At 44.0% G+C, this 14,778-nt stretch overlaps 1 protein-coding gene across 2 annotated transcripts in view; it reads left to right on the plus strand.

Moving 5' to 3' along the window:
• The window catches only part of LRRC69 (leucine rich repeat containing 69), a 58,961-nt gene that overhangs the window by 27,079 nt on the left and 17,104 nt on the right, over positions 1–14,778 (plus strand). For both annotated transcript variants that reach the window (XM_090040314.1, XM_090040315.1), the window contains exon 6: positions 3,727–3,837. In XM_090040314.1, the coding sequence (XP_089896440.1) occupies positions 3,727–3,837 (111 nt within the window). The remainder of the gene's footprint in view (positions 1–3,726; positions 3,838–14,778) is intronic.

The following is a 14,778-nucleotide window of genomic DNA, read 5'->3' on the forward strand; positions in this document are numbered from 1 at the left end:
ACAACGTTTAAAATATGGAACTTCTGCAAGTCTTGGTACTTTTCTACTTAAATACATCTATGTGATACAGCAAGATGATTTCAAAAGGGTTTCTAGTCTTTAATCTTCTAAGTGTTTATATAATATGTTTATTCAGAGGATTATAATTGTTTTTTCCTCGATCTTTCTTTTGAATGTACACTGGAAGAGAACTGCATTTTTAGACGTATAGAATATTTCTTTAAAATTTCCCTGGCAACATTTTTTTATTTTCTTGAATTCTAGAAATATCTGAACTGAACTATTTCTGCACCTTTTTAGCTGACTAACCTTACTATGAGAACTATATATTTAGAACTTTAAAATAAGTTTTTCTGTCATGAGATAATTGCCAGATTGTCTTAAATAAAAACTCTTGAGAACAACTTCTTAGTTGTGCGTTCTTTGCAGATATGGATATAAGCCAAGCTAGTGCAGAGTTAGGGAGTTCCAAAATTAGTGATCTGCTTTTCACAGGTTTTTATGAGAATGAGATTATATTTTGACATTTGATGTAAAAGGAGTATAAGAACAAACATCTGTGGTTGAGTCATTATAATAATCTTAAAACTTTCCTAAGAAAGGTATGCATTTTTTAGCCATTGTTATTCTTGTCATATTGGCTACGAACAGACATTCAAGAAGCCTGAGCCTGAATTGTTTCAATCTTTGCAGGTTAGTCTAAGCTGGCTAGGTTGAACCAGTTTTTAACTGGACAGACATTCTCTGGATGGAGAAAATTCAGGCACATGACTGCAGTGGCTCAGGCTAGGAGCCAGAGAGTGGTAGAGCAGCCCTCCCTTCCCTTGTACAGTACTGAGCTGAGGTGGGGGCATGGCCAGGCCCCCACAGGACCCCTGCCTTGGGAGGTCTGCCTGCACAGTCCCCAGGCTTTTCTCTGCTGGCTGCTCAAGGGGCAGGAATGTTTCCTGACCCCAGCCCCCTGCTAGCACTCTGAGGCAATAAATGCACGTGTGCAGTGTATCTGTTGATGATACGGAGCTTTTCAACCTCCCTCTCCCTGCTTCTTTATACTGGTCTGCAGCAAACTGACAGGCGAGCAATCCAGCAGGGGGCTGATAACAGTGATTATCACCTCATCAGCAAAACAGTAAGCTCTCTTCATTATTTCACACTCTTCTTAAAAAGCTTACTGGCTGACCAGTTGATTAGCTCCAAATAGCCCTAAGCAGTCACTGTTCTCTCTGTGTGCCCCAGTGAAGTTGGAGAGAGAGAGACACACAGACACCTCTCAGCATTAGCTAGCATACCTCATGCTTAGTGTCCATGGGGCTGAGGTCTGTGCTGTGGGAGGGGGAAAGGGGGGGAATTCCTGCTTAATCAGTGAGGGGTGGGGGTAGGGCAGGGTGAAGCCAGGCAGACCCTGCTGTGTCTGCAGTCTCTACTGGAGCTTCAGCCAGGGAGCAGAGGGGAGGGGCCAGCCCTGCTGTGGAGCAGAGAGCCCCGCCTAGCCCAGAGAGCATGCCAGGATGCTGGGGATGTCTGGTTTATTTTAAACCAGGAAGGGGTTTGGGACAGACATTGCATAAACTGGTTTGACCCAGATCAGTTAAGTGTGATATTACATTCAACCAGGTTTATCTCAAACCAATTTCAGCCATTTTCAAGCTGGTTTATGTGCATTGAGCATCTGTTCTGTTGCAGGTTTAAACCAGTTTCTGATCACTTGAACTGGTTTATTGTGCTGCCTCATGGTGTCCGACACCATCTGCTGGTCCCGCAACATCTACGTGGAGCACATCACGGGCCACCGCCAGTACACCAATCCCTCCAGACGAGCCACCGCCGGATTGGTCACTGAGGACACCGCCACCTGAACCGCACCCCCCCCCCCTTTGCTTCACGTTGAGAGGATTTCGCCGCCACGGATGACCCCGCCCCACCCGAAGAGGACCCCCGCGATCGGACTTTATGGGCTGAGACGCCTTCTCCAAGCCACTTCCTCCAACATTGCGGACCACTGTAACGGGTATGTATCTATCCCCTTTTCCTCTCAGCGTCGCAACCCCCCCCCCTCCCCTTCCCCCTTCCCACATCCCCCCACCCCCGGGCTTAGTTGGCTAACATTGTATCGTATGTAACCTAGTCGCGTTCCCCTCCTCTCCCCCATCCCTCGATTGTTAGTCCCTCGCTCGGGCACTTTGTATTTCCATCTCAGCTTTGTCATCTTTTTCCTGGATTCCCCATCCAAAACATCTACTAATAAAAGTCAGTCTGTTCCTAGCCAAAAAGAACTGTTACCAACTTTTGAGATGTAGGTTGTAGTTTGGCTTGCACTCATTTTGCCCATAGAATTAATATTTTTATATCAGAGGTAAACAAAGAACAGGAAAGTGTATCCATAATCCTATAGTACAAATGCTCTACCTCTAGGAGCCATTAGCTGAACAATACTATTTTAAGATTAATTAACCACTCATTTGTCCTAGAAACCTACCTGTCTGGGTACAAAACTGCAAATAGTCAGATGCTGTTACTAGGTTTTTTCTTTAATGGTATCTGCAGTTGGCATGGGCAGGTGACATCAGACCATATTTGGACAGAATATGCTCTTGTGGGTAGAAGAAGATAGAGTACTTAAATCACTGTGGTCTTGTTCGCTTTTTGAAGAAAGAAGAAAATGGATTTCTTTGTTAATGGGAAACTTTAAATACTGGGCTAATAAAGAAAAAAAAAAACAAGTCGGGTTTCTTTGTAACACTTCAGGGCCTGTTTTATACCCCTTGGGTATATTTGCATTATGTGCTCAAAGAATAAGGGCCAAAATCAAAGAATGCTCGTGTTTTGTTTTATTGTTCACTGCTTCATTTATCTTCTTATATACCACCATATATATTATGTTCTGTTTTAATTTTGTGTAACTGGTAGAATGGATGTATGTTTTTACCCAAAAGTTATAAATTATATAAATGCTGTTATTTTATTTTAATTATTTTTTATTGATTTTACTATATAGTTTGAAAGCTTTAAATATACTACTACTGTCTGGTACTGTTATTGGCCGTGTAATTTTAACAGCTTTCTATACTTCAAAAACAAGCTTTTATTAGCCATTCTGAAAAAGAAGTTAAAAGTAAACTTAAGTGTCTTCTGGATCTTTTAATCCTATTTCATTTCTGTTTTCTTATCATGATAAACCTTAATTTTGCTAATGTGTTTTGTTATTGCATTGAATAATTTGCCCAGTCTCATAATAACTGTCCCAAGCAAAGAGACTCACTGCTTCCATACTTGAGTGTGCATTTCATTGGGACTGTTCAACCTGTTACGGTATAGAGTCAATTATTGATTCAGAATTAGATGCATGTGGGAAAATCAGTTATGTTGGGACAGGAATGGACAGGTTGAACTGTACTAGTATACATCGTCTTGGATTTTAAATAGAGAGGTTTTTTTATAAGCTGTAATTTAAGCAGGATTCTAATCACAAGACTTTTCTTTTAGAGGAAATCAATCTTAATTGTTTCATTTAAAATTGTTATATTAGATATTTGCAACAGTGTTCCCTTAAATCTTATATTTTCCCTAACAATATTAGTCCATGTACATCTACAAGAACATTTATCCTATTTTCTTTATATCCTTATAATAAAAATGTAAATATTTGAGATGGAATATTTTGAGTAGCAAAGCTGGTAGATTCCTTACTTTTTCTCACCCAAATAAAATATTTTTCATTTCAAATAGATGGCAGACCTTCTGCTGATGGAATTGAAGGAGTTATACTGTGAAGACAATCCATTGCTTCAGAAACAGCCTGTTTGTGCCATACAAGAAGAAGACATTTTATCTCTTACTGTGAGCAATGAGAAAATTTAAATGTTATCTTTAGTATCATTTTTAAATGTCAGGATTTGAAAAATCCTGACCAATATTGTTAAATGTTATCTGACTTTCTAGGTTGTTTCTTTGAACAGAACTGTATAGTTCATTATCTTTTGCCTATAGGTATTGTTTGATTGTATCTGAACATAGCCAAAGCATCGAACAGAGGAAAAAGTGTAAAATTGGAAGGAAGACAGAAGGTCATTTATCAAACAACCTTCCTTTTACATTTTAATTTAACTGTCTTGGAAGTTCTTGATGTTAAGTGATTTCATAGATAATGTGGGTGTAGCTGCAGCCAAAAGATCCCGTGCCAGAGCCCTGTGAGAATTTTGAGAGAAAGCCAAGTAGCTGTCAGATACCTTAGCTAAGTTACCTTCATTGAGAATTCTGACCTAGGGTGCTATCTGGGAAAAATAATGTCTCTGTATATAATGTGGGTTTAATTACTAGTTCATAAATAAACTTAAAATAAAACAAGCCTAGTGCTGAGCGAAGTTGCTATAAACGTTAACTAAACTAAATAAGAATTAGTAAAATTATCAAAACAAGGTTGCAATTAGAATCAAATCAACAAATACATGTAAAAATGACACTGAATTAAATCATCAGGTTGTCTAATACAGCCAATATAAAAGATGTTGCCCAGTCTGTCTAGGAGTTTTAGAAGACACTATTCATTATGTTTTAGAATGTCCTTTATATAACAACATAAGGAGAAAAAATATTTATCACCGTTTTTGCAGAAATTGACATACTTCTGAAATAGAAATTAACATGGCTCCTGCAGCAAACAGATCCCTATTTAGTAAATTGTCTTGCGATTTTTGCTTACAAGGCTGAAGTGATCAGAGCTAAACATCCTTTACTCTTGATATGACCAATAAACTTCATCACTATATTTGTTTTATATTGTGTTAATTGTGGACCCATGCACAACATTTTTATAGGTTCGTGATCTGATTTATCACTGTATTTGTACTTGATTATGTTAATTCTAGGAGTAGGAATAATGCTTTCATAATAGTTGGCCCTATTTTATTATTATATTTGCATTTCTGTTATTTTTGTTTAAATTAATATTATGGTTGTATGTCTGTTATGTTGTCTTCAGGAGCATGGCTTTCATCCAGAATCCTTAATAATAAATAAATAAATAAATAAGAGTACAGCCAATAATTACATCATTGGATTAATAGAGGAGATATTTCTTACAAATCTAGCCTCAGGAACTTACAGAGGTAGATATCCATTAAATTCTGATGTGCTAAGGCTCTTAGGACTCAATCAAGCTGTGCATTTCATTCCTAAACCTTAGGCTTATGTACCCATAGGGAAAATTAAAACAGAGTAGTTAGGTTATATTTTTGTCTTGTTGGGTCCCTGAAAGTGCTATACAACTATGATGTAACACATGTGCATGGGTGAAGAGCATTTCTTTAAATGGCCGATCACATGAAAAGTTAACTGTGGTCAAATCAGTTATTAGAAGAAGGTGCTCTAAAGCAGAATGCTTTAGGGAACTTGTGTTCCCTCTAGGGTTAATGTTTCATATTTTGTGGGGCTGGGCTGGTGCTTGTGCCAGCCCAGCTTACCCCTCCCCCCCCCAGGGGCTGTCAGCAGGAGGGGGAGGGAGCAGCAGGCCACTGTTTCATAGATTTCATAGACATTAGGGCTGGAAGGGACCTTGGAAGATCATCGAGTCCAGCCCCCCGCCCAAAGGGCAGGAAGTCAGCTGGGGTTATAGGATCCCAGCAAGATAAGCATCCAATTTGCTCTTGAAGGTGTTCAGTGTAAGTACTTGAACCACCTCCAATGGCAGGCTGTTCCAGACCTTGGGAACTCGGACAGTAAAGAAATTCTTCCTTATGTCCAGCCTGAAACGGTCTTGCAGGAGTTTGTGACCGTTTGACCTCGTCATCCCTTGGGGCGCTCTGGTGAACAGACGTTCCCCGAGATCCTGGTGGTCACCCCTGATAAACTTATAGGTGGCCATCAGATCACCCCAAGCTAAAGAGCCCCATGGCTCTCAGCCTGTCGTTGTAAGGTCTGCTTTCCTGCCTTCTGATCATGCACGTGGCTGTCCTCTGGACTCTCTCAAGCTTCTCCACATCCTTTTTGAATTGTGGAGCCCAAAACTGGATGCAGTACTCCAGCTGCGGCCTCACCAAGGCCGAGTACAAGGGGAGAAGGACATCCCGTGATTTGCTTGAGAAGCATCTATGGATGCAAGCCAGCATTTTGGTTGCTTTACTGGCCATTGCATTGCAAGCTCATGTTCATCTTGTGGTAATTAATGGCTCCCAAGTCTCTTTCTTCTGTAGTGCTATCCAGCGTAGCACTGCCGAGCCTATAAGGATGCTGCAGGTTTTTCCACCCAAGGTGGAGAACCTTGCATTTTTCGGTGTTAAACACCATCAGGTTCTCATCCGCCCATTTGCTGAGCCTGTCCAGATCAGGCTGGATCACTTGCCTATCTTCTGGTGTGGATGCTTTGCACCAAAGTTTGGTGTCATCGGCGAACTTGGCCAGTCTGCTTCTGACTCCAATGTCCACATCATTAATGAAGATGTTGAATAATATGGGTCCAAGGACAGAGCCTTGGGGGACCCTACTGGTCACAGGACACCATGATGAGTGACTTCCATCTATTACTACCCTCTGGGTCCGACCATGGAGCCAATTTCCCAGCCAGCAGATCGTGGTGGACCCAAGGCCACAATTGGCCAGTTTTGCCAAGAGGTGATCATGGGATACTGGATTGAAGGCTTTTTTGAAGTCAAGATATATGACATCAATCTCTTCTCCCTTGTCCAGGTGATAGGTCACCGGGTTGTAGAAGAAAATGAGATTGGTCAAGCAAGACCTACCCGCAACAAACCCATGTTGGCTATCCCTTAGGGTGTTGGCTGATTTGGTGGGTAGGAGCTGGAGAGGTGAGCAGGATGGAATGGAGCCCCCTTGTGTTGCGCCCCCCTTCAGCTCCCAAGCCGGGGCATTAGGGAAAGCTGGGCCAGGTCCATGAAGTGAGGGGGCTCTATTCCACCCAGCTCCTCCCCACCCCAGCTCTGGACAGGCAAAGCTGAGCTGGTAACTGCTGTTGCTACTGTCAAGAAGCCTGGGTGGGGGAAGGGAACCCCCTTTGCCTTGCAGGCCTGGCTCAGCTCTCCCCAGTATCCTAGTCACAGTAGCTGGGGGGGGTCATGGGTGAGGGGGCTGTATTCCACCCTTCCTCCCCACACTCCCCCCAAGCTCCTGCCAGGCAAAGCAGCTAGCAGCTGCCTGCTGCTCCATCCCCTTCTCCCTGACAGCCCTGGAGCTCAGGGGGTGGGGCAGGGCTAGGGAGAGGGGCAGTTTGGCAGCCTCCTCAGAGATTGCCAAAGATGGAGAGCCTCTGCCTGCTGGCCAGGGGCATTGCAGGCAGGCTCAAACCCCTGCGACCCAACAGGCAGGGGACAGTAATTTTTTATTATATCTGCTTATCTGCCAAAAGCTTTATATGGTCTTGCCCTACTAGAAAACCCAGATATTTAGTCTCATCTTTTCCCAGAGAACATTTCTTTGGGTTGGCTGTCAGGCCAGCCTGTTTTAGTTCTTGTAAGACAGTTTTCACTGCTCTCACATGTTGGTCCCAGCCTTCACTATAGACCACAATATTGTCAATGTACGCAGCCACATACGCCTGATGTGTAGTCAGTACCCAACCTATCAGCCGTTGGAAAGTCACCACAGCTCCATTAAAGCTGAAAGGCATCTTCTTAAACTCATACAGCCGCAGGAAGTCCCAAAAATGGTTTTGGCCTGGTCCTCCAGTCTCAGTGGGGTCTGCAAATATCCTTTTGCCAGGTCAAATGTTTAAATAAACTTGGCTTGTCCACTCTAAAAGCTTATCCATCTGAGGCATAGGGAGAGCATCAAACCACATAATTGTATTTAATTTTCAGAAGTCTATGCACAAGTGAAGGGTTCCATCTGCCTTTGGAACAGTTATAATCGGACTCCTCCATGGGCTTCAGGACTCAGTGATGATCCCCTGCTGTAGCATTCTATTTAATTCCTCTTTGATAGGCTGATACTTATAATATGGCATCCCCCTCCACTTCTCTCCAACTATTATGCATTCTGGGGTGATGATCTTATATACAGCCCCCCAGCCCTCCCCAGGGCTTCACTAAAGACATCTTTCAAGTCCTGAATTATTTCTCTTAAGTGCTGTTGCTGCCCATTCATGAGATGTTGCCCTAAGACTACGCTGCCTTCAAGCCCTGCCTTCCCTAGTGTTTCTCCCATCCAAACCCATTTCCCATCCAAATTCCTTTTATTCAGGCAGTGAGATGGCCAAAAGACCTTCCAGCTCTCCCCATAATTTCAGCAGGCTCACATGGTGGACTCGCTTCTCCTTTCTATGCCCGGGTCAGAATACCTCATAATCGATCAGGCCAACTTGCCTCACAATCTCAAATGGGCCTTGCCAGCAGGTCAAAAATTTGCTCTTGGAGCTAGGAAGGAGGACTAGGACCCTGTGTTCCACCTGGAACTCCCGCCCCCTCGTGTTGTTATCGTACTGCTCCAGTTGTTGACTCTGCGCATTTTGTAAGTTATCCTTGGCCACTTGTTAGCAATCTGCAGCCTCTTTCTTCAGGTGTTCATGTACCAAGAGTGCTCAGCCCTGACCCTTTCATCCTTCTTCCGCCCCTTGTGGAGCAAGTTCAACAAACTATGAGGGAAATGCCCATATAGTAATTCAAAAGGGGCATAGCCCAAAGAGGCCTGGGGTGCTTCCTTCGCAAATAGTGAAGGGGGTACTAACAGGTCCCATTGCCGATGGTCATCTTGGGTGCAGTGACAAAGCTTATTTTTAGGGTCCCATTAAAATGTTCAACCAGCCCATTGGTCTAGAGGTAGTAAACTGAGGCCCTCTAGTGCCTTACCCTAAGGATATGACAGACACTTTTAATGACATAGAACATAAAGTTAGTCCCTTGGTCCATACCTATTTTCCCAGGGGATCCCCACCTTGGAAATCTATTTTATCAGTTCTTCAGCTACTCTCTGGCCAAGTAATGGTTTGTAGAGGTACAGCCTCCACTTCTGTGCATTACCAAAGTAATTTAACTCATTCCCTACCAAAGTAATTTAACTCATTCCCTGAAAATAAATTTGGTCTCTTCCTGAAGTTCCTGCATGCATAATGATTCCCTTGCTTGTTCTTCCCAACTCAGTTTGACTACCCAGCTTTTGGAAAATAGTAATTATTGGCTTTTATCTTCTCTTGCAGAGTACAACCTGGTTTTGGTAATAGTTCTGTATATAGGAGGAAGCTCAGGATATTTTAGAAGCAGGATTTGAAATTTGAGGTTAGGGAATTACTATGTTTACCCAACCTGAACTTTTACAGATGATCATATAAATATGCTGCCATTAAAGCATATGCATTCATATATTTGTTCTCCAATACTAATTGCAGAAAAATGGTAGAAGGAGAAATCTCCTTCCTTTTAAAGTAAAAAGACTAATAGAGAAAAAATGCATAAGGCAACAAGAAAGCTTGCGCTGTGTTTAAACATGTATCAGCATAGTTGAGAGTGCTGTTGAGGAGACCAGGTGATGGTGTCATTAGGTTGGAAAGGTTAGTGTTCTTTCACGATAATGTGGCCTGAGAACAGGTTGTCTTCTACATCTGTATCTGTAATGTTGCAACTTTAGCTTTTTCTTCTTTATGGAATGTCTCCAGAAGCCTTTCAAGCACATTAAAGACATTGCACATGTTGGATTCCAGCAATTTAGTCTGCTTCTAATTGAGATAGGCAAGTTTGACTTCTGGACAATTTACAAATACTTCTACAATAGTTTTCCCTACAGACATAAGTAGAGGTGCAATACTTTGGTCCAATATCAGATAGGCACTGATATGAAGAAAATAGATCGTATTGGAAATCTGCCTGATGTGGCTGATAATGTGGCCGATAAATGCCCATGCATGTGCGCAGCTACAGCACGGCATGTAGGCAGCGAGGAGCACAGCCCAGCAGCTTGGAGAGCTATGTGCAACTGGTAAGTCTGGTGTGGTGGAAGGGGAGGGGAAAGGGAAGGGGCATGATGGAGCAGACCAAGGCTCATGTGGTGAAGGAGGAGTGGGGCTGGTGCTGGGGCAAGCACTGCCTAATGGGTGGGGCAGGCATAGGACAGAGCCATGGCTCATTGGGTGCACGGGTGGGGGAGGCACCTGCCTCTTCATGCTGCTTATCAGGGAGCTGCTGGTCCAGCGCTAGCCTGCTTATCCTGCAGCTGGTCTGGGAGAGTATGAGGTGGCGTGTGCCTTGGATCTACATGGGGTGGGCCAGGAAGAGCCCTGCGCAGCCCTGGCCCATGCCCGCCCTGTGCAGATCTGGGGGCACATGCCCCACCCCTCATGCCCTCCTGGACAAGCAGTGGGACCAGTGAACTAGCGCCAGATCAGCATCTCCCAGATGAGCAGCGTGCAGCGGCAGGAGCTGGCTCCATACTGCGTGGGGGCCGGGCTGAGCTAGGCTGACTCCATGCTGCACCATGCAGTCTTGGCTATGCAGTCAGGAACTGTATCCTGCTGGGGCCAGTCCACCCCAGCCAGCACCATGCAGTTTCTGGGTGCATGGCTGGGACCGTGTGGCACGGAGCCTGCCCAGCTTGGCCTGGCCAGAGTGGGGGGGTAGGGTGGGGTGGTGAGGAGCAGTGGTACCATGGGCAGAGGAAGCGGTGGCAGTGAGCAGGCAGGAGTGGTGGCAGCAGCTTGAAAGCAGCAGCAGCAATGGCAGGTGGGCAACACAGGAAGGAAAGTAGGGACCTAACAGGGGAAGGATGGCAGTTGGCAGTGGGGGAAGTGGCAGCAGTGGGGGAGTGGCTGCAGACAGGAGCACAGGGCCCATGCTGCTGCACTGAGGCTAGTGGGAACTCAGGGTGGGGCTGTAGAAGCATAGAACGTGGGCACAGGGTCTGCCTGGCTCCATTGTGCAAGGCTTGCACACAGTCCTCCTAAGCCATGCACTTCTGGGGAGAGCCATGTGTGATGGAGCTGGTGGCCCAGTCCCACTCACTGCTACGCATAGGTCATGGGGAATAGGGGAGAGCTCTGCACTATGGAACTGGACTGGCTCTGCCCCTGTTCCTGCCACCCTGGCCCAGCCCCATGACCTGCACTTTTGGCTTCATTGCTCAGGACTTGGTGGGGCTGACCCCGCATGCTGCTGCCACCTGCAGTAGGGGACTAGGGTGGGAGCACACGGAGTGGCTTGCTATGGGGTCAGGTGGGGCTGGCCTTGCTCGCAACCTGCAGAGGCAGCTCCAGGCACTAGCACACTCTAGGGACTCTGAGGACCCCCCTCCCTCACACACACGCACACATAGCCTCCCAGTTACCCACAGCCCCCGTACACCTCCCTCCCCCCACCATTCCCCCAAACACTCTCCCACACACTCCCACCCCACTCACCATAACCCCAAACTGTCTTACTGTCCCCACCCCGACCACATACCCCATACCCACCCTCCCCACTGCATCCATCATACCCACACTCCACCACACACACACTCCCCAACCCCCCCCCCCGCAATATACAAGAGTAGGAATATATTTTGAGCTGTTATGCAATTGCCTTTAGATACACTATGCAAATGCACATAAATCAGGACAAAAATATTTTTAAATAAATTTTAAAAAGTTATAGTAGATGTTTGATTTTTTTTTTATTTATTATGTGATTTGATTTTTTTTCCAGTTTCAAGATGTCAGCACCCTCCCTCCCAAAAGAAGTACTTCCGGGGCAAGGGGAGGGACTTCTGGTGGCAAAGGTCACAGGTTAGAGGGTGGACTTTCGGTCCCAGGATGGTGAAGAGGGGGTGAGGCAGCCATCAAAGGGCGGGGCTATCCTTGCACCTCTCAACAGCTTACTAAAACTTGTTAAGTGGCCCTCCAGCCAAAATAATTGTCTATCCCTGGATTAGACAAACAAGTCTATGGGAAGTTTTGGATGGGGATGATTCTGCCTTGAGCAGGGGGTTGGACTAGATGACCTTCAGTGGTACCTTCCAGTCCTACTTTTCTGTGGTTCTGTGAAGGTTATTGAGAGGCTGAAATCTGGGAAAGCGCTGGATGCAAAAAACATCTATCCTAAATAACTCATTTGTGCTGATAATTACAAATTGCCTTCTTCCACAAACATGGCATTGGATAAAAGCCATGAAATGAAGCAACAAATACAACATTTCTTATATTTGTTACTTCATTTCATGGCTTTTGTCGAATGCCCTGTTTGTGGATGAAGGCAATTTGTAATTACCATTCTCAAACCTAATAAGCCTGCAAATGATCCTTCTAGCTGTCGCCCAGTTTTCGTGCTTTCAGTTCCATTGATGGTCTCGAACACACAAAGAATCAAATGAGTAGTGGAAAATAGCCTGTCAAATGAACAAACTGCTTCTGCCTATGTAGCTCCATGAAAGATCAGCTGCTATTTACAGCAGATAACACTGTGTCAAACTTTGAAGCAAAGGAAAAGTATGGGATAGGCTGTTTTCTTTTATCTTACTCCAGCTTATGACACTGCAGTTTGATACCAAAGATCTGATGTTGTGCACTTCAAAAAGCAAATCCTATCCAATAAATGTTTCTAGGTTCTTCTCAGGGTAAAAGAAAGGAGGAAAAAAACTTTCTTTGGTGGTATCAGTGGCTCAATAAGCAGAAAAGATCATCTCCTTATTTCACTTGGAAAATCATCATACGTCATGTCAAATTCTTGTGTTCCATTTTTATGGTACATCCAATTTTTTTCCTAGTTTCCCACCTGCAGAGGCATTCATTCACTTTCATCAGATACTACTGGTTTAGACAGTGTGCAGAATGGATTGCAGAAGAAAATGCTATTTGAGTAAATCTGTTCTGTAGTTATTGTGGTATCTTCTGTTAGAGAGATTTTTTTTTTTATGGTTAACATTTCAGCACTGGGCTCCTGCTGAATATTTTATTTCTTGGTTGGGAAACTGTGCATATGAGGAAGGTGAGTGTTCAACTCAGTAATGCTGTGTGCATCATCACAACTTACCTAATATCTGTTATCTGTTGACTACTGGAACATTTTTGCTTTGAATTCCTCTCTGTGTAAGATAAGTGACGGTCCTTAACATTGGGCTTTCCTGTTTTCTTGGGAGATGCCTAACTCAGTACTGCATGAATGGGGTTGTTGTCTAAACTGCTGATTAGGTCTGTCACCTTTCTATGTCCTTGGTGGTTGGAATCAGTTAGCCACCTTATACATTTCAGCAAGAAACATTTCAGCCCTTCCGGGCTTTTGTTGCTTGACTGTGTGTACACTGTGACACAGCTTCCTAATGACATGTTCCCTTTAAGGTCATGGACTAAGAAGCAGTTAAACTCTTAATAAATTCCTTGCCATGTGCAGACTATAATAGGCTCTAAGTGCTTAATGGCTGTCTGGTAGAGGATTTGTTTACATTTGATTGACCAAAGTTTATGTAGGGAATAAGAGGCAAAGGAAATAATCAGACTAGAGGATGTCACAAGGTGTGAATCATTTTAGAAAATTCAAGAAGGATGGATTAGAAAAATAACTAATTTAAAGGTTGTACTAAAGGCCAGTTAGGGTACATCTGCTGGTTTGATGCTAGACACGGCTAATTTTAGACAAGTTATAGCTTAGATATGTAATAAAATAAGGACTTGAATATTAATGAAAGTAATGCCTATTATGAACATTTATATTTGTACTTTATTTAGTAACTTTTTTTATATTTGAGCCAAGCAACAGAGTATAAAATTCTGGGTTCATCTTGGAATTGCTTTCCAGCCTTGAACTACAGTTATTGCTGAATAGCTCGTCTGCAGATAAACTAAGATAAGAGGTCTTTTAAAACTTAATTTGAAACCTAGGTAAGAAGTCCTTTTCCCTAACAAGCTAGCTACCTGCTAAAGGCTTTTTAAGACCCTAAGACTTACAAATTTTAAGATTAATTTGCTTTCAAATATAAATAAGATTGTTATGAATTTAGCTAAATGTGCACTTTATATATTTAATTTATTTGCTTGATATGCGTTACCTGTGCTGTTGGGTCATTTATATCTTATTTGTATTTCACTATTAAATTTGCTATTACAATTTCTTTACATTTATGTTTGTGAGTATTTACTCAAATCTAAGTCAACCCTGAATTTAAGGCAACCCCCCAATAATTAGGTTCTATATATAGAAAAATTATAAATTTGTTATAATTTTCCAAGTTTAGGATCTAATTACCAGAGGATTGTCTTAACTTCTTCCCCCTGAACTGCTGCAGCAGGGAAGGCTGGAGGGCGGGGGGGTCAGATAGACCCTTTGTCCTCTTTCCCCCCAACACTTCACAGCCTTCCAGTCCCCTCCCCTCCCCTCCCCTCCCCTCCCATTCCACATAATCTCTGCCCCTTTCCCTATTCCCCAGTCTCTGCCGTTTTTCCCTCCCTTCCTTTACTGTCAGATGCTGCTTAGGAGCAGCAAAGCATGTGGAAGCTCAGCCTCTGCCAGCCATGCAGCAGTCCTGGCACTGCTGATTGGTTGGGCAGGGGGCCAAGCAGCAATGTTGGCACTGCTGATTCATTGGGCAGGAGACAGAGTTTCCATGAGCTTTGTGCCCAGGAGGGAACCCAATCCAAGCTGGTGCTGAACTTCACCTGACAGTAAAGGGGGAAAGAAGCTGTAGAGGGCAAGTGGATGGGGAGGATGAGGCTGCCGTGGGTCTGATTCTGACCCTGTCCTGGGCTCAGGACCAGAGTCATAGCTGCAGCAGCTACCTACCCCACCCCTCCACTTTGTACGCAAATTTAATTGGGGTTTCCCCCCATGCTGACTGGGGGGCAAAAACTTTGTCTTAGCTTTCAGTAAATATGGT

Source organism: Crocodylus siamensis, chromosome 3, assembly GCF_052110815.1.
Source record: "Crocodylus siamensis isolate JL-2025a chromosome 3, ASM5211081v1, whole genome shotgun sequence".
Taxonomy (NCBI): domain Eukaryota; kingdom Metazoa; phylum Chordata; order Crocodylia; family Crocodylidae; genus Crocodylus; species Crocodylus siamensis.